The sequence below is a fragment of the Brienomyrus brachyistius genome, chromosome 5 (genome assembly GCF_023856365.1).
Source record: "Brienomyrus brachyistius isolate T26 chromosome 5, BBRACH_0.4, whole genome shotgun sequence".
Classification (NCBI taxonomy): Eukaryota; Metazoa; Chordata; class Actinopteri; order Osteoglossiformes; family Mormyridae; genus Brienomyrus; species Brienomyrus brachyistius.
The window spans coordinates 17,458,506-17,485,177 of record NC_064537.1 but is presented as its reverse complement, the minus strand read 5'-3'; the positions used below and the strand labels follow the sequence as shown (position 1 = coordinate 17,485,177).

Below are 26,672 nucleotides of genomic sequence, written 5' to 3'. Positions count from 1 at the left end.
GGAGCTTCACTTGTTTCTATCAGTGCTTTTAAGCCAACCCCCCCCTGCTCCCCCCGCATTAGCCAGTCACCCCGCAGAGTGGTCAAGAGCTTTATAATTAGATGACAGGTAAAATGAGGTGTGTAGGTGGCTGGGGGGGGCCTCAGGTACCTGTTCCCGCGGCCGCTCCATGGGCACCCGCAGGCTGCCGTAGGAGGGGGTGTGAGTGCCCCCCTGCTGCCCAGGGTACTTGTTCTTCAGGTGCTCCATGACAGCGTCCCTCTTCCGCTCGGCGTCCGCCTTGGGCTCCACACTCTGCCCACTGGCGGCGGCGACAACCGTGTGGCGCCGTTCGGACGTGTGCACCAGGCCCACGTTGGAGAAGCGGCGCGAGCCGCCGGCGCCCAGGGTGCGGTATTCCCGCGGGTACTCGGCGTCGTCCGTCGAGATCATGTGACCTCCGCCGCTCTCGGAGCCTGCGAGGGGGGAGGGAGGGGTCAGGTCAGCATGGGTGTTGGGGTGACAGTAAGGAGGACGAACACCCGCCACCCAAACAGACAGACACACACCCCCCAGAGCAAAGGAAGCCTAAACGGCAGGAAAGGTGCAACGGTTCCCATTACACTGATTCCCAGTTTGAGGAGGAGAACAATAAAGGACACGCATGCTAATCACGCTGCCACGATGCATCACAAGAGACTAATTTAATATACACATCCCCACTTTCTATAATTATTTGTAATTTCAGTTGCCTTTGCTGATTCCTGAAACAAAAAAGCTTTCAAAAAGAAGTAATTACGCCAAGGGACCAAGGCCCATGTGACAATTAGAGTAAGGCAAAATAAACACTCACTCCAAGATTTCCGAATTTAGACGTCGACGCTTCTAAACCAATCATGGCAGACTTAAAGTGATCCAAAATGTTCCAGCCAATGGATGGGCTGCAAACAACCACACTCGCCAGAGAAGGAAAACAAAAGGAACAGGTTCAATACCAAAGACAGGTATTAACAGCCTTTTGAACATCAGCACGGAATCCAGCTTGTAGTTTGCGGTTATTCAGCTTTGAAAAACAGACCCCAGATTCCACCGGGAGCAAAAGCAGCCCCTTGATCTTATGAGCGGGCAGCAGCGAAGACTGGGCAACGTGGAGCGGATTAACGGAGGACATAGCTGGCATGGACCCTACATGCACACCACCGTTCATCTTTTCTTCAAGTACAGATTCCAAATTCTTGGGATTGAGAAGATGTTATTTTGAGCTCCGCTCTGCCAGTAAAGTGCGCTAAGTGGAGGGATTTAGCCGCATCGGAGGATTGAAAATGATTTTTTTTTTCTCCACTGGCTTCCAAGGAAGGGCAGAATGTGGAAATAATTCTGTCCCGGAGCTGTTTGCAGAAAAAGAAAAACTTCACAGGAGCTGTTTGAAACTGGGACACATAAGTCCCAGTCAGCTTTTACCGATGCCCAGCTGACAAATATCGTATGTTTTGTTTTTTTTTTTTGGCTAATTTGCCTGTATGTCTATTTCAGGTGATATTCTGGATCCATTAAGAGAAAGTAGTGACTCAAATTAAGGACCACGAGGGTACAACAGCAGACCTTTATGTACAGAGCTGTATGCTGCAGTGGTCATACCTGACCTGAGAGTAGCATAGCAAATATCACTCAAAACATGGAGGTGAACTGCAACATATACTTAATGTTGAAAAAGTGAGCCAGCCTGATACCCTTGGAATGCGGGAGATGGCAGACATAGAAAATCAGGCGGACGACATGTTCTGGTCCCAGAGCCACAGTCACTGCGCTCAATGCAGACAGCAATAAGACACCCAGGATCCCTCTGGGTACTCAAACATGCGGCCAGGCAAAATGAATTTCTGAAAATTGCCCATATTGAGTGAGCACACTGCAGTGGACTGGAATCCCATGCAGGGTGTCCCCTGCCTCATCCTGAGTTCCCTGTGATGGGCTCCAGGCTCACGATGACCCTGTTACTGGATAAGCAGTTATGGAAGATGGATGGAAAAGCATAAGAGTTTGTCCTGGGCAGCGTGTCCTAATGCATGGCTGCTGAGGAGCCAGAGAGGCTGTCTGAGGGTTCCGAGCTGAATTGGAGAGCCAAGAGCCTGGCGTGCCTGAGAAGATGAAACCTTCATCACTTTATAAGGGGGTCAGAGCCAAACTGGCCACACTCGGCCTCAGAAGGTGTGAGCAGAGCAGGTCCACAGGACTCCTGTGGTCCTGGAGGATTCATTAAATTAACAAGGTTCTCACAGCAGGGGTGCCACCCCCCCTTCCCTCGCCACCACCACTCCTGGTCTCCGCGTGCTCCCCATGTCAGCACAGGACCTGTGAGGCCTACTGGGCAGGATGGGACAGCTTGCCTTGCATCGGAGTGGGCGCTGCAGATCGGAGCGGGCAGACCCCAGCCCCCGGCCGGCCACCTGCCCTCGCGTGGTGCTGTCGGCCACCCCCCCCCCCCTGCTGGAGGACCATCTGCCTCATGCCACCGCCATGGGAGTCTTTCGCCTGCGGAGAACCTGGAGACACCAGCAGGTGGCATCATCTGTCACATGGGGCCGGTCTGCTCTGCTTTACCACTGCAGCGTCTGCCTGCCAATTGGTGAACATGTCACACTGGGAGCACAAGAATGTTGCAGAATAGACCAATCAAAACACTGTTCCCCTGTCATTGACTGATATTTCAGTGAGGACAACCCCTGCTTTAATATGCTTATTGACTATAAGAAAAATGAATATCAATGTATTCTCAAAACCATCCGTCCACCTTACAACCACTGATCCTAGGCAAAGGGGGGGGGGGGGGTGAAACCATTCTTTTAAATCAATCTATAACATCATGATGCAAAAGCATGTTAGCTTAAACCAGGTATTCCTTTAGGTGTAATTACGTAATTAGCAATAAGCATGGAAGTCGTGAAAAATCCGAAGACCCTTTATATGAAGGGCTTCCCAGTGACTCCGGCCTTGATCTCACTTTGCTGATTTTCCCACGTACGATGCGTTAGGTTGACTGCGCCTTCAGTTAAGGCCACTAAACCTCCTGCAGGAGACGCAGCATCCACACTGACATCACACTTCATGCAGCTATAACACAGAGCAGCATTAGGGGGAGCGAGGTACGTCGCATGGGTGAAAGGGAACACCTCCACCGTACAGCTACTGCCACCGGCGGGCTGGAGAAACCCTACTGCTGGCGACTGGCAACATCCTGCATGCGGGTCTGGTGACTTAAGGGACTGCTGGGCTGCCCATGAGCGGGGGGGGGGGATCCTGACGTGATGCACTGCACACAAGCTCACGCCACAGCCACCCAGCTCGGGGAGGGCCGCATGTCAGTGGGGGCAGAGAACAGCCACCAGCGACAGGCCCAGAGGCAAAAACAAGTCAAGCTGTTGGGAGCCACACCGAACAGCCCTCTGACATTTTAATAAACACGTCCATGACAGGCAGGCATACAAATAGCACAGCTGAAAATGTGAAGACAGCAAAATCCTGCTCGGCCAGAAATCACGGGGAAATTGTTCAGAGAAATGACTCCTCCTTTTCTCACAAATATAGGAGTTCTGTGGGGTGAGTTACCACCTACATTTGAATAATCACGATCCCTGGCATTCTGTTCAAAATGGCTCCTGCCTCATATCCTGCGTTGCCTGGGATAGTGACCTTGTGCTGGAATTTTTGCAGCAGGCATAAATTTCTTAATTTACATAAGAATATTACAGGTATGTCATCCTATGGTATGGAACAGTACCGTAAAATTTACCAGATAAGTTACTACAAAATGTTTATTTCTTCCTAGAAGTAAACTGCACCTGAACCTTGAGAATATGTGTGGAGGAAATGTTATTCCCAGGATGCCAGAAGACTCAATCAACATATTAGCCCCGTACTCTGGTCACATGACACATCAGTGGGGCTGTGGTTCACTGGAATCTTTATGGGAAGGCTTTTGATGATGATCAAGCAGGCAGGAGACAATCTACGAAAGGCAACGTGGTGATAGACACTGAAAGTGGCCAATGAGAACGGACCATAACAGACCAAGGAGGGCGGGTCCCTCGGGTACACACTAATCTCTGCTAAGTCTTACATAGCAGGAATTCTCAGCACAGAGCCTCCCACAGCTGATAAGCAGATTTGTTTAAAAGCCCGTTCCTGTGTTCTATTGCCATTCACAAGTGAAAAGACATGCTTAGCATAGAAACCATCACAACTTCTAGCAAAGAATAATTTTTTATTTACGCGTTTCCAATCCAGTGGCCTGTACTATGAAGCGGGGTTACTGACTTATCAGGGTAACTTGTCGGATTTAAGGTAGTCTGGGCAAAATGCAGAAACATGAAATCCATTCAAACTGTGGTACCTTAAATCCGACAAGTTATCCCGATAAGCCAGTAACCCCGCTTCGTAGTACAGGCCACTGGTCCTGGATAGAACTATATAACTACTATTCAGTCACAATAAACAAATGGGAGATGCGTCTGTGTGTTTCTCCTCTAGGACATCTTGTTTCTTGAAAAACTAGGCAGTTAGCTGACTTGAAGTCTCCAAATTGCACACCATCCGGAGTGTGGATCTCGTGGCTGACTGGAAGACCATCCACCATGTTCCGAAAGGATCCATCGATGTTAGAAGGTCACTGGCTCCTGGCACCGATGTGCACAGATGGTACAGATGCAGCTCTATGTGACATGCGAGTTCATATGTCAAATGCGGAAAAAAAACATCACTATGCCTTACTCAGGAAACATCCCACATCATCTGAAAAGGAAAATAATATTTAAGGAGAACACTGCTCACAGCTCGAGAGCGATTACTGTCTGCTTTTTCAGAGTATTGAAATGATAATGTAGGTCTAGGGTTCAAATGTTACATTAAGATAAAAGACAGGCCTGTTTCTGTGCTACTACTCTGTTACTGTTATCACACTCTGGCAGTAACATTTAATTGATTTTAAATAAAATGAAAACTACTTGATGGTCACATTTCTAGGGAGTTGTCACGAGTCGTGGGCAACGATCGCGAGCAGAGAGCGGCGATCGTGCGGAAGGAGCAGGCAGGCAACAGTATATGGGAAAACGGGGGTTTATTCTGGCTACGGGGAGCCGGGAACACTGGACGCAGACTGACATCAATGACAGACAAAGCAAACTGGGGAGACCAGGACTTAAATACACGGAACCAGACAGCAGGAAACAAGACACGACTGGGCAGGATCAGGAAATCACACGTGGGTAATTAGGGGGCGTGGCACACAGGAGGAGCGGACGAGCCGGGCATGACAGAACCCCCCCCCAAAGGCGCGCTACACCGGGCGCGCCAAGGAAGGGGGCGACGGACGGGACGAGGCAGGACAGGACCTGGAAAACAAGAACAGAATTAACGCAGGACAGGGAACAGGACCGAGGTACAAAACAGAGCGAGGGACAAGACAAAAGACAAAACCTGACAGAGGGTCGGGAAGGCAGACAGGCAAACCAGGAAGGGAGACACAGAAGGAACGGGCGGAACAAAGGGGCCAGGAGTGCAAGGCGGGTACACCGGGGCACAAGGAACAGAGACGGGAGGAACAAAGGAACGAGGAACGGAGAAAGGAGGAAAGACAGGAGGAGGAGCAAACAAAGGAGGGACCAGGGCAGGAGAGAAGGGAGAGAAGGCGGGGGAACAAAGGGGAGCCCGTGGGAGCCCCAGCGGGCGACGGGCGGCAGCCGGAGGGGCCGCAGGCGGCCGGGAGGCCGGAGCCGGAGGGGACCGAGAAGGGGCAGAGGAGACAGGGCGAGGGACCCGCGGAGGGGCCAGGGAGGGAGCAGGAGGGAGCACCAGGGAAGGGGACGAGGGAGCTGGAAGGGGCCAGGGCGAAGGCCCGGAGGAGGGGGGAGCCGCAGCAGGCGGCGACGTCCGGTGGGGGGCCGGAGGTAGGGGCCCCGCAGGCAACCGAGGAGCCGCCGTCGGGGAACCCCCAGGCGACCGACCAGGACCCGGAGAGGGGAGCGAGGCAGGGCGACGAGGCACCGGAGGGGGACCCGCAGGCGACAGCCGACCCGGAGGGCCAGGACCCGCAGGCGCCAACCGAGCCAGAGCGCAGGCGAGGGAGGGCGAGCCAGGGGGCAGGGCGGGCGGGACCCCAGCCCTGCGTCTGTGTCCCCTTCCCCTGCGGGACACAGACAGGCCGACCCTAGGTCGGGGCCGACGCTGCCGGGGCGAGGGACCAGGGGTCACAGGAGCGGGGCCAGGGACTGGAGCGGGGCCTGGAACAGGAGCGCGGTCAGGAACAGAAGCTGGCTGCAGTGGGGGCGCCTGCCCGGGAGCTGCAGCAGGTGGCTGCAGTGGGGGCGCCTGCCCGGGAGCTGCAGCAGGCGGCTGCAGTGGGGGCGCCTGCCCGGGAGCTGCAGCAGGCGGCTGCAGTGGGGGCGCCTCTGCAGGAACTGGAGCGCGGTCAGGAACAGGAGCGCGGTCAGGAACAGGAGCTGGCTGCAGTGGGGGCACCTGCCCGGGAGCTGCAGCTGGTGGCTGCAGAGGGGGCGCCGGCCCGGGAGCTGCAGCAGGCGGAGGGAGCGCCGGGACAGGAACAGGAGCGCGGTCAGGAACAGGAGCGCGGTCAGGAACAGGAGCGCGGTCAGGAACAGGAGCGCGGTCAGGAACAGGAGCTGGCTGCAGTGGGGGCGCCTGCCCGGGAGCTGCAGCAGGTGGCTGCAGTGGGGGCGCCTGCCCGGGAGCTGCAGCAGGCGGCTGCAGAGGGGGCGCCTCTGCAGGAACTGGAGCGCGGTCAGGAACTGGAGCGCGGTCAGGAACTGGAGCGCGGTCAGGAACTGGAGCGCGGTCAGGAACTGGAGCTGGCTGCAGTGGGGGCACCTGCCCGGGAGCTACAGCTGGTGGCTGCAGTGGGGGCGCCTGCCCGGGAGCTGCAGCTGGTGGCTGCAGTGGGGGCGCCTGCCCGGGAGCTGCAGCTGGTGGCTGCAGTGGGGGCGCCTGCCCGGGAGCTGCAGCAGGCGGAGGGGGCGCCTCTGGAGCTGCTGCAGGCGGAGGGGGCGCCTCTGGAGCTGCTGCATGCCGCCGGGGCGCCGGGACAGGAACACGGTCAGGCCGCGGGGGGGGGCGCCTGCCCGGGAACTGGAGCGCGGTCGGGAACTGGAGGTGGCTGCAGTGGGGGCGCCGGCCCGGGAGCTGCAGCAGGCGGCTGCAGAGGGGGCGCCTGCCCTGGAGCTGCAGGTGGCTGCAGTGGGGGCACCTGCCCTGGAGCTGCAGCAGGCAGCGAAGGCGGCTGCGCAGGCGGCTGCACGGGAGCAGGGTCCGCCGGCAATGGCGGCTGCACGGGCGGCTGTACTGGAGAGGGGTCCGCGGGCAGCGACGGCCGTTCTAGAGCGGGATCCACCGCTCTCCGGAGCAGGAGCAGCCCTCGGAGATCCGCTGCGAACTGCTCCAGGACTTCCGGGGGGGAAGCAGGAGTGAACGCAGCGAACCCCTCCTCTAGCTGCACCACGAGCTGGTCCGCTTCGGGCGACATCTGCCCGGCCAGTTCATCCCTCACCCTCCAGTATAACCCCTGGAGGGTGAAGAACTGGGTAATGTGAGTCGGGGTTGGAGCGATTACCTCCGGCCGGAGTGTCTCTGCCGTAAGCGGTGGTACGAGCTGAGCCGGCACAGATGAGACGGGCTTGGTCCCTTTAAGGATCCGGGGAACCCGTGGTATAGCGTCCCTAACCGAGCTGGCCCATCTGTTGGCCAGTTTAGCGGCGGCGATGATCCCAGAACTGCCCGGAGAGTCCTCCAGATCATCGGCAGGGAGACAAGCGGGGACAAGGGCGCACGCCCCCAGGACGATCGCCGAAGCGATCGCCGGCTTGCTCTTCCTTTTCTTCCGCCGGTTCCTGATGACGGCGGGAGGCTGCGCGCTGCCAGCAAAGGCGGACGGCGGGAGAATAGTCCCCGGCTCGCGCGGCTTGACGTACCGCTCCTTCCGGAGCTCGTCCAGCCGCTGAAAGTTCTCGCACACCTCCTCCGCGAGGTGTGCGTCCTCCTCCAGGGACATCCGGTCTAGGATATCCCAGCTCCGGTCGACGAGGTCCCATGCCGGGGGATCTTCCCGGATACCGGGCTGGGCAATCCAAAATAGCAGCTGTTCTACGTAGCTGCAGTAGTCCTCTTCAGCTACGGAAGCTGCCCTTTCTTTAAGGTCTGTCATTCTGTCACGAGTCGTGGGCAACGATCGCGAGCAGAGAGCGGCGATCGTGCGGAAGGAGCAGGCAGGCAACAGTATATGGGAAAACGGGGGTTTATTCTGGCTACGGGGAGCCGGGAACACTGGACGCAGACTGACATCAACTGACATTAATGACAGACAAAGCAAACTGGGGAGACCAGGACTTAAATACACGGAACCAGACAGCAGGAAACAAGACACGACTGGGCAGGATCAGGAAATCACACGTGGGTAATTAGGGGGCGTGGCACACAGGAGGAGCGGACGAGCCGGGCATGACAGGAGTTATATTAGAATAGACTTTTCTGAGAACATAAAACAAGAGGCGAAAGCCTCATCATTAGCTTTGTGATGATGGACAAGATTCTGCTCGTTATGTAGAATCACAAAGAGTCACTTTCAAAGGTGTTTAACTACCAGGGAAATTCTCAAATACGAAGTAAAGGCACAAGTCTTCTACAGTTTAGCCCCTGTGGGATTATTTATAGTCGGCCCTCCCACATCGCAGGGGTTAGAGTAAGATTTCGTGGTCCCCTTGGTGAGTAATGCGAAGCGAAAAGACACAAGGATCACTGTAAAATCACTGCATGACATCACATGAGAGGCTGCCATAGACACACTTAGCATCCTCCAGACCAGCACTGTTCACGTTTATGACTTACTAACCTTTTTGTGCATCACCTGCAACTTTCACAAAACTCACAAAAAAAAAATTCCCATTTAATGTCTTATGCTGACCCTGCGATATATCAAAAATTGTGATGGGGAAAGTTGCACTGCGGAAAGGTTGACTGTACAGTTAGGGATCAGTAGCAAAAAATAAGGATGTAAATCCTTCATCCGCGACGGCTTCTTAGAAAATACAGTCTTGTCACAGAAAATTGTCCAAATGGCAGGAATGTTGGGGCAACAGAGCAGGGATGAGTCCAAGTGACAGAAATTACACAAAATGCTTATCGACCATCGTACAGACAAGCAGAACCAACATATAGTGTATGTGCACTACAGTTCAGGTCAAACCCACACAGGTCAGCAGCCTCTACTCCCTGTTCCCCACACATTAACTGCTAGCACCTAGTAGGGTGGGGTGGGGCAGTTATCAATCGACCAAGAGAAGAAATTCTTGTCAGTTAATTGCAACTCAGTATGAGGAAATCCGGGGGAAAATAGTCAGTGCAATAAATCAAACAGAAATGACACCGGTGTCATCTCACTGACGTCTTTGTCAATGCTGAATGAAAACAACTCGGAAAGCAAATAAATCAACACATCCCACCTTGATAGCTTCTTGCAAATTTATCTGAAGACACAAACTAATAAGATTGGCTTCCTTTTTTAAGTAAACTCACCCCCCACACACACAACCCATCACCATCTGACCCACAGAATCATTTGCCTTGGTTACATTCGGCTCCATCCCAGCCTAGGGATTCGAAGAGAGAACCCAAATTAGAATCACGGCAGCCTGTAATTAGCACCTCGCCCCATAAAAACGGGGAGTGCAGGCTCGTTAACTCCCAGCAGCACTATTAAGGCTCAAGCCTTCGGTGGCTTGTTTGTTTGGGTCTGTCGTTTGCTTTAACTGGTTTTCGGTTAAACATGCCAGCGGACCGGTCTCACGCCGCCTTGCCGTACACGCCGACTCTCACAGTGTCATGATACCAGCGACTGGCATCTGGTGAAGCGGGAACAGCAGGGGACAGAATTACACACAAGGTAGTTGGGATTTCTTAACGATTAACAGTGACTGGCACCTCTGCATTTCCCAACAGCTTGTCACTGCCATATCTTAAGCACAAATGTGAGATTCAGACCCTCCACTGCCAGTCTACTGGTATGGGGGGGGGGGAGCGGGGGGGGGTGGTGTTCTTCAAGGAGAGAAACTTTTGTTTCTTGTTAACAGTTTTTGTGCTTACAGCTGAAGGACCTCGATTGTGAAATCGGCAGACTGCAGATCCTGGTGATGAGCCATGATAAGTGAGATGCTGGAGGACCATGGACCATGGAGGCAGACCTGCGGGGTGTCGGATCTCTCTGTTGTGCCATTAAGGTGCATGAGGGTCCAGCCTTCAGCGGGTAGAGGGGCACCGCATTGCAGGTTCTAGACCATTTCAATGGGGCCAGATGGGTACCAGTTATTCTGTTAGGGGGGCCAGATGCGTCTGATCTGAGTGTCCTCCTAGTATTACTTACACTGCATTGCCAGAATTGACATGCAAAAGACCATTTTGAAAAACAAAGATATTTATGTAACATTTTGCGGTTACATTTTATAGTTTTTACAAATATGTAAATTTCTTGTTTAGACTGTCTTGCTTCCACGAGTCTATTTTTCTCTATCATTAACTTTGCTTTTCACCACCTGAAGTGACTCGACTACCAAGTCCATCAAGAAAAGGTGCTTAGGTTTGTCTTCTACTTGTTCCCAGTGCACAAAATTTTAGCCAATATGTATAAATGTAAATAGTAAAAAACAGTAATAATAATAAAAATAACACATTTATTTCAGACCCAAGTAGCATATGTATTTAAGAGGGCTATGGGAGGAGAAGCATGGATGTTGTCTTGGGGGTACTGCCCCACCCCTCCCCAGAACTGCCCCAGAGGCACTGTAAACCTGAGGCTACTCAATATCAGAATTACGTCCTGGGAGTTTTACTTACACAAAACTCTTCTGAGAGCAGAAGGAAAAATGACTGGTTTAGAGAGATAACCAATCAAACTTTAGAGGAGGTGGGTCCAAGCAACTATAATAGGTGTGACCAACCAATCAGAAGTCCTGATCCCATCTCCTCTAGTTTCTTGGACCCACCTCCTCTACAGTTTGATTGGTTATCTCTCTAAACCATTTTTGCTTCTGTAAGTAAAACTCCCACCAGTGAGAATAACCAATTCCGGGAGTCTGATATGCCGACCAACAGCAGACACAGCTGCTTGAGGGTCCCTCCCCTGAACCGCATCCCCAGCCATTTACTGCCATACTGCTGTCCTGTGTGGGTAGTTTTATTTTTGCCTTTGAGGAAGAGGCACATGGAGCCTGTGTTACTAGACATCCAAGATCCATGTGTGGATTGTGATCACAGTGTGGATTGTGATATCTCACAGTGTGGATTGTGATATCTCACAGTGTGGATTGTGATCACAGTGTGGATTGTGATATCTCACAGTGTGGATTGAGATATCTCACAGTGTGGATTGTGATCACAGTGTGGATTGAGATATCTCACAGTGTGGATTGTGATCACAGTGTGGATTGTGATATCCCACAGTGTGGATTGTGATATCTCACAGTGTGGATTGTGATCACAGTGTGGATTGAGATATCTCACAGTGTGGATTGTGATATCTCACAGTGTGGATTGTGATCACAGTATGGATTGAGATATCTCACAGTGTGGATTGTGATCACAGTGTGGATTGTGATATCCCACAGTGTGGATTGTGATCACAGTGTGGATTGTGATATCTCACAGTGTGGATTGAGATATCTCATCAAAGATGAGGAATGGGGTCAAGGAAATAATGTATGACCCATTGCACCCCGGTCACTGCCTTCTCTCCCAGTGTCTCTGTTCTCATAATTGTCCTGAGTCCAAGGACTAATCACCACTTGAACAGCATCTTTCCGCAGGCCACTGCCCTCCTAAATAAGGAACACGGTGGCAAATTATTTCATATTTAATACCCCACTGTAAAAATTGTATACTCTTATTGACTTTATAAGCTAACTGTACATACCCCAAAGCTGCTTATACCCTGCATCCGATCGTTCTATTTTTTGTTTGTAATTTTCATGATTGTATGTGTAATTGTATATCTCATGCCATCAAAAGAGATTCACTGTACGTTTCGTCCTTGGCAATTACAAGGATTCTGATTCTGATATGTGCAGGGTTTTGTAAGAGGGAAGGAAAGAGGCAGGCTGTGAAAGGCAACAGAGAAAAACATCATACACGTTTGAAAAGTATATCAAAAATAATAAAATCCTAAATCATCTGAAATATAAAAATGATAGATCAAACAACAGCAGCAGTTAGATCTGACTGAGAAATAAATAAAGGCCCATATTTCACTGGGCTGCACTGCGGTGTCATCTGCGTTTTTCACTAGGGGGAACCCAGGGACGGATTACGGACCAGGCCAGCGGGGCCGATGCCCAGGGGCCCTTGGGGTGCAGGGGGCCCATGGGGCCCCTAGCCCAAAACAATTTGCAACGCTTATCAACAATGTATTTTCGTTTGTCTATTTTCGAGGGCCTACATTCTTTGATCCTCTGCCTACAAGGGCCCCTGACCCTATAGGGAGGGCGTTTGGCTGCCAAGGGCCCTTGAATTGTGGTGGTTGTGGTGGTGGTGGTGGAGGTGGTGGGGGGGCCTTGCGAATGTTTTGCCTAGGGGCCCACACAACCCATAATCCATCCCTGGGGGAACCAGAGAGGAAGTTGTGGTGGTTGAATTTTTCACAGAGAGACACATGCATCCTCAGAGGATGAAGCAATAAATATTCTGAAATACTGTGCGGGAGGAACAACCAGAGACCCCCCCTCCCCCGGAGCTGTGCTATGGGTTATTAACACCAACCAGTCACAAGCTATTTTCTGACCCGACCAGGAAGTGATGTGGGGAAGTACTGCGGCATGGACTGACTTGTGTTTGGTTTAGGGGTAGCAGAAAGTCAGGGGACTTTTTCCCAGTCAGGGTATAGTTAAGGGGCCACTGAAGTTTTGATAGCATGGGTAAAAGAACAAAGGAGTTTTAAGTGCAGTGAATGAGCAGAATGTCACACCCGGTGCAGAAATGCATAAAGGACATCCAGTCATGTACACTGGAACTGCGCGTGCCAGATGATTTTAAATTAGCATAGCAAAAACAGCATCGTGGGCCACGGAATACATACTGCCATGTCCACCTGTCTATTTTGAAAAATACAGGTATAACCGTTAGTTTTAAGTGGACATGGTTTAACATGGAGTGGTTAACACTGTTGTCTCACAACTTTGGATCCAGTGTTTGAGTCTCTGCCATGTCTCCATGTGTGTGGAGCTTGCATGCTCTCCCTGTGTCATTGTGGGGATTCCTCTGAGTACTCTGATTTCCCGCCATGGTCCCAAAACATTCTAAGGTGAAATGCAGTTAGCAGATTGCCTGTAGGTGTGCATGTGCCCTATTATGGGTTGGCACCCCATCCTGCATTGTGCCTATAGCTACCAAGATAAGCTCCCCCTGTGATCCTGAACAGGACAAGTGGATACAGAAAATGGATAGATATAATTCTAGCATCAATTAATATCCATTTAAGGGTTTTATATTGAATCATTGCAATTTTCCCTCCTTTCTCAATGGTGCTCCAAAGTATGCCAGTAGGTCAATGCTAATAAACTGACCAGAAGCATGTCAGAAATTCTGACACCCCGACTCCATCACAAGACGTCTGAGAATTCCCGATGTACCTGTTCTACATTTCACCCTGGGGATTGCTTACGCTTTGCAGTGCTTTGGTAAACAACACACGCCCGTCTGTTACCTATGGCAACCGTTGTGTTGAAATGCCTAGCAGTGATGAATGCTGAATTTTGTTTCCATTTACCGCAGATGGATGCATGTGACATTGATCGTTCCAGGCTCCCCCCATCGGTCTACTGAGTGGTTCCTCCCTTGCTCTGCAGTCTTATAGTTATGGCTTCTTGATTACAGGACTACATTGCTACACTAATTTAACCTCACCAATAACAACATAGGCCCAGATGAGCATCAATTCAACCCACCACCACCAGCAGCAGCTGCAACGTTCAGACCTTCAAAGGAAGGTATGAGGATTTTGTCTGCATGGCCCTGGGATTTGGACAGACATAACCCATCAGCAAGGGACAAAAACCAGGGTTGGAACCTGACTAAAGGTCTTCAAAAACTTTCGTAAAAAGATTAACACAAGGAAGGCATGAATGATTTCTTTGTAGTGGACCAAGCTGGCAGCTACAGGAACTGGGGCTAGAATATGAGTCTCTTTGGTGTTTCTACCCTTAGCTGTCGATTTTTCTTAGCCACCTGTGACTCTCCTGGGGGGAACACAGTCAACTGTGAAAGACCTGAGCTCTCTCACCTCTCCACCTGTCACTTGGGCATGCCCCTCCTGCTTCCTATCGCTCATTTTCACCGATATCTTTCCCCAGGCCGCATAAATAACAGCCGTGAAGATGTTCAGCTTCCACCACATCTGTCAGCCCTTGTTTAAGCTGAGGCAAACAGTAGCAGCTCAGGGGTGCCTTCTTGCTGCTCCAAGATACTTTCAGAAAAGACACGCGTATGAGTGCCACATTCCAAACAGGGACTTCAAAGTCGTTCTTGATCCTCGAAATAAAAGCCGGCATTAAACTCAACCAGACTGAAGCTACCCCAGTGCTGCCCGTTAATTAGAACTTTGCTGCAACATGTTATATTGAATTGAAGTGCATCTCTCACTTGGACCTGCGCTAACTTGAATTTGAAGCCTACCACCGCCATCAACATGCTGACTTCTGCACTGATTTTCACAGGATGTTTATAGTCATACATACTAAATTCTCTCAGCAGGCCTGACTTCGTGGAATGTCAGTTCCAATGCATTGAAATTATACATATATAACTAGCCCATCAATCCATCTTCAAACCTCTGTATAAGGAGCATAGGGGTATGGGGCACATCCTGTATAGCATCCCTACAGTCATCAGGGTTCCGTCAAGAAACAGTTGGTATTTTTTCTGCACTCGTCCTTTCTATCCTTACAAGTACCCCACTTCCTGCTGAAGTGAAACAGCACCACAGCTGTCACTGAAGGCTGTCACTACCAACTTTTACTTTACTGGTGGTGTTATTTGGGTTGCAAAATGTGTTGGACTTTCCCAAAACATACCATCTAACCGTGTGGCCAAAGTATTTTTGCTTATCAATTTTGTTTAGTGATCTACTCAATGATTATAGCTGACTGACTGATTGTAGGTGCATTTGGGAAATACAAAAAAGTCAACCAAAGGTGTGTTCATGAGGTGTAAAAAAATTATATGCTTCAGAAAGAGACTATCAAATGATTTAAAAAATGAGTACGTGATTCCAAAAACCATACAAAATGTCTATATTGTATGATTAAGGGCATTTAGGCATTATTCCAGAAAAAAAACAAAAATGAAAAAATGAATGGGCTGCCTTTGCCTGTACCTTTTGCTTGGTTTACATGCATTCTCTAACATAATCTTTTATTCTGTCTGTCATTAACTAGTATTCCTAGGGATGCTTACAGCAAAGGAATTTAAGCGTCAGTTTTATAGTTGTATCATCCATAGCTGGTAACATAGAAAGATGCTGAGTACAAATGGACAACCATACATCGTACAAAGAGCATACACTTGCTCTTTGTACAGCAAGCCACCTGTTGGGGCACCCAGGGATTAAGGGCCTTGCTTAACGTAGCCCATTGAGCCACATGGTGGACAGATGTTAGAACAGTGCAATTCCCTGACTGGTAAACCGGGGACAGATGTGACAAAGGTGCAATTCCATGATTGACAAACCAGGGACAGATATGACAAAGGTGCAATTTCCTGATTGGTAAATCAGGGGCAGGTGTCACATTGCAATTAAATTCCAAATCAAAAACAGACGCCAAACTAAAGCAAAGTTTTATAGGGTTAAATATGAATTACTTTTGGACAGGCAAAAAAAAGGGACGCCTTCACTTGGAGTTGCTAATTGTATTTATGATGAAGTGAGTAACAGCACTCAGTTGTTGGTTTTGTGGCAGGCAATGTGGGCAAGTTCTATAAGATGATGGCTTTTGGTGGATGGGGGTGGATTCTTGTAGAGAATACAGACGCACACAAATCGGGTCTGGCTGAGACAGAATCAATGAGAGGCAAGCAGGCTAACAATGCAGCCTCCTTTCTACAAGTATTAGACAAGAACAAGAACAGATATCAAATGTGAAGGAAGAGTACGAGTTATTCTTTCCCTGTGTTCATGGGAAAGGGGCGGATTACTGATTATTTAGTTATTTGTCATAAGGAGAATTATACTTCATATGCTCATCACCTCCCCGTCTTTCTGATACAGACTACGTTGAAAGGAATGCTAGCAGGGGCTCTGACAACGTTTATATGAGTTTACATAAAAAATTCAGCAGCCGGCATTACAAAAAATGAACCCACAAGCGGAGTATTTAAAAGGCCCTCCATCTCTCTGCATATTAATGAGCACGAGATGTTCATAGCGGGTGGTGTGAAAGGTTGGGGAGATTACAAATTGGGCTGCAATTAGCATGATAGTTCATATGGTCATGCTGGGGAAGAGGTTTGGGGGGGGGGGGGTGGTGGCTCGAGGTTTTGAAACATCTGCCGACAGCATGATAAAATGTACAGTAACTGTATATTGAAATTGTGAAAATGTGGCTTCCCCACCGAGAAAGCTGACTTGCTGTTGCTCAATTCTTCCTCTCCACACTAGTAGTAATGTGCCAAACACAGGAGACGTGAGAGTCTACATCTGTGCCTGTTCTATGTTATCCATTCACCATTGAAAAAAATTACACAAATCACAACCTCAGAAAATTATGCAAAATGGGACCTAACTGAATAGGCTCTGGACCCCCCGCGACCCAGTAGGACAAGCGGTTTGGAAAATGGATGGATGGATGGGACCTGACTGAAATGGATTTTTTGAAAGGAATAAAGAAAAAATGTAGTCTCACCCTAAGCCTCAAACTAAATAGCTTGTGTTAGTAAACGTATTAGGAGTCAATATCTCATTCCACACAGTTGCAGAATTCAATGGTTTTAGTCCCAAGATTCCTCCAGTCAAATGTTTTCAGTGCTGGACAAGCATTATCATAACAGAGTCATAGCAACAGAAGAAACCTCTGATGAAACATCTCACAGCTCAGAGCCTACGACATGTGACATTGCAGCACAAAATGTCCTCCACTCAGTTTATTTACAAAATTGTTGGAATCACTTCTAAGAATAAGGACAGAGCAGGATTCTCTGGTCAGGGAGGAGTTATGTAAGGTGCACCTTATATTTCCTTCATACGTCATCCGTCTTTTTGTTAAATGATCTGAAAAAACACTGTAGCTTCCAAATGTGAAGACATGTTTCTGACTTGCGATTAAAAGCTTACGTTCAGGGACAGGAGAATGCAGGCCGTGTTTAATGCATTTAAGCCATGTGTACTGCACAATGTGCTCTGTGATCTCTGAAGCAGTGTGAATACTCTTTCTGCTTTGTTGAATTTTCTGCTGTGGTGATCTATATATTGATAAAGTTTTCAGTATGGGTGCCAATGAAAACCATCTAATCTCGGATAGATCATAGGAGGACGGGTTTATTGGGGAACTATGAAGGGGTAAAGAGTCAATCTATAATACTAATTGCGAGAACCAATAAGAAGCCATGTGAGTATGTATATCAAAGGAATAATGAAACCGAATCAGGAGTCAACTTGCATGTGTGGATCACACTGGGTTAACCAGACGCCATTATGAACAACACATTACGTCTTCAGATATGAATGACGGGAGACCATGACACATGAACATCACCAACCGGCCAACTGCCTATCCATGCTGGGGCAGCCACACCACTCCAGATATGAGAATGCAGAGGTCACTCAACTGTAGGGATTCAATTGCAGCGGTGATGATATGCATGTATTTTTGTTGGTTTCGCTGCATATCTGCATATTTTTTGCTTTTCAATATATGCCGTTCGATGTTATGCTAACGATGAGTAATATCTACATGTGTATCTCTGCAGCTGGGGTTAGTGATCTGTAAATATTTGCATTTAATGTATTTTTTTACGAATGGTGACGGGAAATGAATTTTTGCATACAGCAGACAGTAAATATTTATCTATTTGTCTGGGAATTGTTTCGCAGCCGAAAGGACCGCTAGATTAAACAAGTCAATCATTCCCTGCAGCAGTAAGAAAAAGTTTGTGAAGTATTTACAATAATTTATACCCTGATATTTTGACTGAAAATGTGATCTCATCCCAGTAACACATAAATAGAATCTAATTTAAAAAATTTGATACACCAAGTGGTAGTTTTTCATGTCTTTATTGAACCAATATTCAGCAAGTTTGTTAGAAAAACATGATTCTGTAGGTGGTGACTCAGTGAAAGTATATGACCAATTTAATGACTTGCACGTTCTCTGTACCTCTTGATCTCTCACACCCAGGCACTTGGAGGCTCAGAACTGCTCACTTTGGGTCATGCCCTTGTATTTTACTTGGGTTAAGGTCAGGACTTCGACTGTGAATCCTCCAAAATGCCAAATTCATTTTTCTTCAACCATTTTGTTGTAGATATACTTGTAATTATTGGATGACTGTTCTGCTGCATGACTCATTTCATTAAAGGTTCAGTTCATGGATGGACATAGTGACATTCTACTACAGAGCTTTCTGGTACATTTCAGAACCCATCCTTCTCTTTCTCCAAGACTATGAAGAGCCCTGAAACCATGATACTTCATCCTCCACCATGTTTCACGGCTAGTGAGAGGTTCTTTTCAGGGAATGTAGTTTTATTTTTGCTAAAAATGTTTCTTGAAATTCCACTTTCATCTCATCGGAATCCGTTTTCTCCATGACATCCTCCCACATGTCAGAGATTTATTTCCTTGAGCTGGACTCTACCCATCTCCATCCATACATCATCTACTGATGGATGCAATTGTCTACAGAAATGGTGTTCTAACTTTCTCCAGCCTCATTTGCTTCTTTGAGAGCTCAGAAATCTCCTCCAGCCTTGTGCCCTGCAATGGACTGTCATCCCGTCCTTGTGCCCCAGTCTTGTGCCCTGCGATGGACTGTCATCCCAACCTGGTGCCCCAGCCTTGTGCCCTGCGATGGACTGTCATCCCGTCCTTGTGCCCCAGTCTTGTGCCCTGCGATGGACTGTCATCCCAACCTGGTGCCCCAGCCTTGTGCCCTGCGATGGACTGTCATCCCGTCCTTGTGCCCCAGCCTTGTGCCCTGTGATGGACTGTCATCCTGTCCTTGTGCCCCAGTCTTGTGCCCTGCGATGGACTGTCATCCCGTCCTTGTGCCCCAGCCTTGTGCCCTGCGATGGACTGTCATCCCAGCCTGGTGCCCCAGCCTTGTGCCCTGCGATGGACTGTCATCCCAGCCTGGTGCCCCAGCCTTGTGCCCTGCAATGGACTGTCATCCCAGTCTGGTGCCCCAGCCTTGTGCCCTGCGATGGACTGTCATCCCGTCCTTGTGCCCCAGCCTTGTGCCCTGCGATGGACTGTCATCCCAGCCTGGTGCCCCAGCCTTGTGCCCTGCGATGGACTGTCATCCCGTCCTTGTGCCCCAGTCTTGTGCTTCTTGGAAGATAAACAGCACCACCCTGTACTGGATAAATTGTCAAAAGATGGATGGATCTCAGATCTGAATTTAACTTGAGTTAATGAGAATGAGGTAATTTTTCTGTCACTGAAATGTTTAGTGGAAATTATTAAATAAGTAGTAAGTTCTATTAAATGACTGCTCCAATTAAGTACTAAATAATTAATTTAATTAAATATCCATTCATGCATTCTCTGTATTGTTGTCTTGCAGACCAAAAATGTTTTTGCTAAATTTATAATGAGGTCCTCCTTAATTTATGAAAGAATGATGATTTGTGTAAAAGTTCCTGCAATGCTTCTATCTGTTGTCTTTCATCATGAAGACAATGCTCAATAAAGAACACAGTTCTTTAAGCGCTAGCTTAAGTGATACGAGTAAATACTAGAAGAATGGGCAATACTTCACTTTCCCAGCCCAGGAATCCTAAGGTTACCGTGTGTCAATCACTGCCCATGTCATTTCCTGCAGTGGCATCCTTGAAGCTCAACTGTCAGCTCAAACTGATTCCAACTATGGATGAATGCAGGCGATGTTCCTGCATGAACGGGCACTGGACAGCTCCCAAAGTCACCATGAGGGGCTGTACGATGCTGGTTACGACGTGAGAGCTAAGTCATTCCGAGAGCTCACAGAGGTTATCACCACAAGCCAAGCTGTCAGAGGCAGGTGTGTGTCTGTTTGGGGGAGGGGGTGGACAGTAGGAGTGGGACACAAATATGCTCTGACTGCTCACATTCTCCCAGTGCTTTATAGTCGCCCCCAGCAGACCATCCTTCCTGCACAATATAAGGCTTAAAAGAACACACTTGTTTGTGTTGCCTCCAGAAAAAAAAACAAAAAAACATTAGCATAACAACACAGTTGAAATTCCATTTGCCACATAATTGCAATTGTGTTTTCCAGGACTTTGTGATTAAAAGTCAATAAAATAGTGAAAACTAAACAACCAGCTTGGCTTGACTGGAAATGAGCACATATATATACTGCTAAGCCGTCTCCAAGGAAACAGGTTCACTTTTCCCTGCCGGGACAGATCCTCACAATGGTAGTCAGCTTGGTTTCCTGACAACTAATTATTTTCATTTAAGACGCACGTATTGGCAGAAGCAATGTAGACAGAGGAACGAAGTACAAAACAGGAGCAATTGAAAGAGTCCCCCACGACCCCCCCCCTCCCATTCCCCTCCAGATCAAGGAGGACTGCCTAAACGCAGATCATTAAACAAGCGACGGTACAGCGATTCCTTACTGGATGGATGAGGAGCAGAGAATTTCACTAGGGTGAAGCAAGCAAGATTGATGTCAACCCCTCCTGGGAAGCCCCACCATCCAGAAACCCTCTGAACCTGGTAGAATTGGTACCTTGGGCCCTGGATGACAGTGAGAGCCACCAGCCTAGAGAGGGGTGTGGGTATCACTGGGGATGTGGAGGCTGTCAATCACTATTAATGGAAGCTAGTCAGCAGTCAGTCGGGTTTGGTGTGACACTCGGATACAGTGACATCAACAATGAACACAAGAATGGCCCAGTGTCTCAGCAGGTGGCACTGTCACCGCGCACCCCCACTGTCGGGCACTGAATCGCATCTCTGCGCTTGTGTAGTCTGCACATTCTCGCCACTTTGCGTGGGTTTCCCCCTGCAGTCTAAAACATGCTAGTTGAAATGGTATCTGTAACATGCCACACAGTGTGTGTGCCCTGTGATAGACTGGCATCCCATCTGGAGAGCCCCCTTACCCAGTGCATCCCGGCTTCCATAAGCTTTTGGAAGACAGATGAATAAACAGACGCCCGCAAAAACGATACACACTAATTTATCCAAATGCCAAGACTCAGACGGATTGATTTACAAAAAAAAAAAAAAACGTACACAGATTTCATCGGGTACAAAGGTAAAATCATTTAGAACTTTGTTCCGCATTTAGAAGAACATGCAATTTAAACGCCAGTGGCAATGAGTTATATTAAAACCAAACCCTTATGTGATTATTATGATATCTGTGCAGTCAGAGATAGTCCCTTTCTTTGCTCATTTACCTGCCTCTCTCACTACTCAATCTGGCCCATCTGCTTCCAGCATCCAATTTCCATTTGTGCAGGTAAGCGAAATCGCTCTGCTGTACCTGCATCTAGACAGTGAGGAGGCAAATGAAAAAGATGGAGCCAGGGAATAGGGGAGATTATGCAGATAAGAGAAGTGTGGGAAATCAGCAGGAAAAGGTAGAGTGGATTTGCAAAGAGGGAGTGAGATAATACAGAAAGGAGAGGCGGACTGGAATAATTCTGCTCCCTTTCTGTAAGTGTGGAGTGTTGGAGTGAGGACTCTGTCCAAGGAGCCCGGAAACAATGACCCTTTTTCAAATGGTGAGTTAAGCACAGTCAGACCCCTCCCTGCACCTCTGATGCATCCAAGTCATCTTGTATTAGTACCGCTCCAGCCCCACCCTACTGGCCCATCCCCAAACACCACCCTCAGGAAATTTTACAGCTAGATAGCAACTGTGAAAGAGGAGCCTTCACCACAGAACCTACAGTGAATCTTGGGCAGACACGTGCAGACATCTGGCAACAGGTGGGTTTGGCAAGTAGCATACGGGCATGTCACACCACTCGGTCACTCGGTTGGATATTACTGTATCACAGTTATATCATTCAATAATTCACCATTCTGCCTGTCCGGTTATCCAGTAGCAGGGAATGGTGAGCCTGGAGCCAATCTCAGGAAGCACAGGGCAGGGTACTCCCTGGTGGGGAGACGCCATCGTAATTCATCTGATTAACTATTAACTGTTGGGAGGAAACTGGAGTATCCAGGGGAAAGCTACACAGTCACAGAGACAACATGCAAACTCCACACACCGAGTCAGGGGCCACAGTCACATAATTAATGCACCTTCGCACGAACACTTGCTTACTGAGGGGAAAGTCTACAATAAGAAGATAATGTGAATAAATAAAAAGAGCAACTACACGATTACAGTATATTTCAGGGGTGCTTGCAGTGTTTAGGCATGTTTTAGCATGCTCCGATTGTTTATAAAGCTTTTTCATTGCAGTCTATTATTTTATACTACAGCAAGTTATGGATTACAAAGTTCCCCCAAGTTCTGCATTTCAATAGATAAAGTAAGTCATGCAAGGTGTGGGACCAGAAACAGAAGAGGGCAAATTGTAAATTACTCTGGAAGTGCTTGAACAACACACACAGACAAATAAATACGCTAAAAACTCAGGCCACCGGACTAACTCTGGATGTGCACTTGCCGGTTTGGCCTTTATGTCTGACATCATGGCCAATCACAGCACAAGGGAGGCTTGCTTTGCCATAAGTCAGCTAAAATCCCAGGGAATATGACATTTTCCAATGCTACATGAGGCGAATTGATAACAATTTTGGCTCTGCCTGCCGCCAAGGCCTTCATCAGAGATTGCCGGAGGGGACATCGACAAATGAAGAGCGTGTCCTTTGCAAAGGTCTGAGCCAATCACATTCCGAATCCATTTGGTCAGGAGGCCAGGCTTGCAGGGAAACCCTTTGTGCTCCAGAGGAGCAGCGAGTGGCACCCTTCCCTCTTTCAGCAGCGGCGTGATAGAGCTCTGTGCCTCGCTAATATGTCAGGGCACAGGGGGCGGCAGCGGTATAATCCTTGCGATTTTGACTTTTACCGCTTTAAAGGAGTGAAAAGAGCTGACAAGGCGCATTGAGAAGCCGTGCTTAAAGCCGGCAGGATATTAGATTTGGGTGAGAAACAGGCGTTTGGGGGGGTCAAGTGTAGGAATGTGAGGGGTGAAGCAAGCAAGGGCCAGTAGGAGTAACATGGAAAACATAAGCGGAAAAAGAGACAAAATTACAGGAAGCTTTTGGGTGGGGGGGGGGGGGGTGGAGCATGGATGAGTCCTAGGAATGATACAGTGGCAGATTTTTTTTTGTGATGCAGTGCACACAGAGGCAAAATGAAGCATCTGAAATTCGAGCGTGGCTCCCACAAAGGCATTTGTCACATGAAACTCATTACCTCAACGCCGCGGATCAGTTTGGCTATAAATAATGAAGCGAATCTTCAGAGTCGGTTGCCAGCCAACCAGGGTCCCGAAAGACGAGAGGTATCTATTTATCACGGAGACGGTGCCCGTGCCGCTCTCGGCCTCTCCAAACCTGCACTCTCTGCCCCCTCGCACTAACTTAACTCATAGCCCGACAAGATAAATAGTTGTAAGGTCTCTGGCGCCTTGACTGGGGAGGAGGGAAAAAAGCCTTAAATCTGTATGGAAGACCTAAATATGCTAAGACCAAGCCTCAAACTATCCTTCATCCCTGCTGATTCCTCTCCTGCTCATTTCACAGCCACGCAGCTTTTGTACTGTCTGTGTATTTGGTGGCTGTCACACACTAGGATTCCCACGCACACATCATTTATCACCCCGGCCTGTTTTCCCTGATTGGTTACCGCATTAGCCAATCAGCAGTGCACACTCGTGTCATAACAGGCTCAGATACACAAATAAACCCTGTTTTTGTCACACAAATCATGGATGGGCAGTAACTATTGATAGACCTCAACCATCATACATTGTCTTCGGTTTTGCTGCTTCTCCCCACTACATATCTACCAACACCTTCAACTTTACTGCTTTCTTATACTGAGCTGATTTACTTTATTTTAATATGGTAAAGTTGGTGGAATCTCCCTCAGGTTGGGTAAATGTGTAGCTCTTAAAACACCTACCACTGGCACTACCCCCAATCCATGGCATCAGGAGTCCAAACCCTCTGTCTGAAAACCACAGTGGTTGTTTATCGCCCATCTATGGATGACCTCCAGTACAAACATGTGTCGTACCCCAGGGGTATCAGGAAGAGCTTCCCATCATGAGCTGGGGATTAGTCATTATTCAGTTCAATTCAATTTTATTTGTATAGCACATTTTCAAAACACTGTCTAAAAGAACTTAACATTATCCCCACCCAACAATTACACACTTAACCCTCACTATTCATGTTTTCCTTGAGTCCTCCATCAACCTGCTTTCAACTTTTCTTCTATTATGAGAGATGCCCTCAACATCTCCCACCCCTTTGTCCTGTATCTATGCTTCTCCTACTCTTCTTTGTCACAGTATTTAAAGGCAGCTGAGAGCCCCATGACCCTCATGATGATCCAGTCTACAACACGTTGTTTCTTCTAGGATTCTGTCAAACTCTTCTGGTGAGGACCCTTTAGATCACAGGGACCTGTAACCAGACCTGGCAGCACTGTTGCAGCAGCCTCTCCACAGCTTAACACCCCCTCTTCCTCTGATCCTGTCCCAGCCACCTCAGTCATCCCCCCCACTCCTCCCAATACCTTCTTGTTGCGATGCCACCTCTGAGAGATCCTGCTAATGGCCTAGAACAGCTGTTCCATGGCTAACCCCTTTCTTCCTGTCTGCGGTTTCAAAGGCAGCTCCACGAACAACTGTGGCTATGCGGAGGATGCAGGGAATCCCAGTTCTACATCCTACTTTGTGTGGGAAAGGAACAGGCTCTGAAAGAGGCCTAAGACAAGACCTGGTGCCCGGGCTCACATACTCAGATTTTATCCACAAAATAGAAAGAAGCAAGATCCTGCAGCTCGGCCACATCTATGAATCCAAAGTCATGCATCAGCCGACTACAGCAGTGTTTCCCAATCCAGTCCTCAGGGACCCAGAGCCGGTCCATGATTTTGCTCCCTCCAGCTCCCTGCCAGATCTCCGTCCCAGCTCACACAAAAACAGGGACTGTCTGTGCGTCTCCAAGGACCGGGTTGGAAAATACTGGACTCAACAGTATAAACTGGCTACAATCAAAATGAAAACAAACAAATAAAATGGCTAACATTCATTTTTTTCCATATGCATATGAAGTGTATATGGTTAATACTACTAATATTTTAACGATAGTATTTTTTTTTCTATTCATTCAAATAAAACTGAATTATAAGTGGAGGAAGAGGACAGGTAATATAACACATAATATGCTTGCACCACTTTATATACAGCTACAAAAGTGTCCTATCGTTACAATTGCTGTCTATTATCTACGTGTGCTAAGGTAAAATATACAACCATAAATGTTGCCCTAGTAATCACATAAATAACTAGTAATGATTATGACAACAATGTACTAGCATTTCAACATTTCTTGGCAAGTGATTGAAATGTGCAGGGTTTTCACGTTTCATCAGAGTGCAAAAATGCCGAAAATTATGATGCAGTTGCGGGATAACCTGTCACTTTCAGGTCACAGCACATATGAGGTCACAGGCTTCCCAAATAACCTGAGTCACTCCTGCTGTGATTAAATGTGCAGCAAAACATGTCATGGAGCCCAGGCATCACAGATCCATGCTTTAAATGTAGCTTCTGCCATATACAGAATACACAACATAGAATACACAACACAAGATGAAGAAGTACTGGTAGAATATGGAGCAAATGCCAAAGTAATCAATGGCATATAGACAATTACATAATTATAGACCATTATAGGTTATATACTGTATTTTCTATGGTATGCGATTGTCAGTTTTCTTAACAAAAACATTACACAACAGGTACAATTTACTTAATTGACAAGTGATAATGAACTTCTATTACAAAACAGCTGAATCACAGACCTGCTTCTGACGAGTAACAAAGCAACTGAATGAAATTTAACATCCGCAGTTAGAATCCAGGTTTTGGCCAAGTGGGGACTTCACTTGAGCCCTTCAACCAGCTCTGATGACCTGAGATGGCATGAATATACAAACTGCATGGTGATTAAAAGGGAAATACAGATATGACTGCTGTCAGATTCTGGCAAATCTCTAGTTGCCGGCGTCTGATTAATCACTCTGCAGGCAGCGGGCGGCGGATCAGCGCAGAGGTGTTCATCCCGGCGCCTCCCTCGGCGACAGTGAATGGGGTTACAGTGCGGCTAATTCTCTGTTTCCAAGCTAATCATTTGACGGGGTCAGTCCACACATCCAAAACAGGCAGGCACCCGCTATACTCCTCTCCAGAATGAAGGATGCCTCCTGGCTGACCGGCAATGAGTGTTTCAGCAGGTAAGTCG

The 26,672-nt window shown here is 48.3% G+C and overlaps 1 protein-coding gene across 2 annotated transcripts in view; it reads right to left on the bottom strand.

Moving 5' to 3' along the window:
* LOC125742694 (SRC kinase signaling inhibitor 1-like) overlaps nt 1–26,672 on the bottom strand; it is a 123,850-nt gene that overhangs the window by 59,171 nt on the left and 38,007 nt on the right. For both annotated transcript variants that reach the window (XM_049014938.1, XM_049014939.1), the window contains exon 2: nt 151–455. In XM_049014938.1, coding sequence (XP_048870895.1) covers nt 151–455 — 305 coding nt within the window. The remainder of the gene's footprint in view (nt 1–150; nt 456–26,672) is intronic.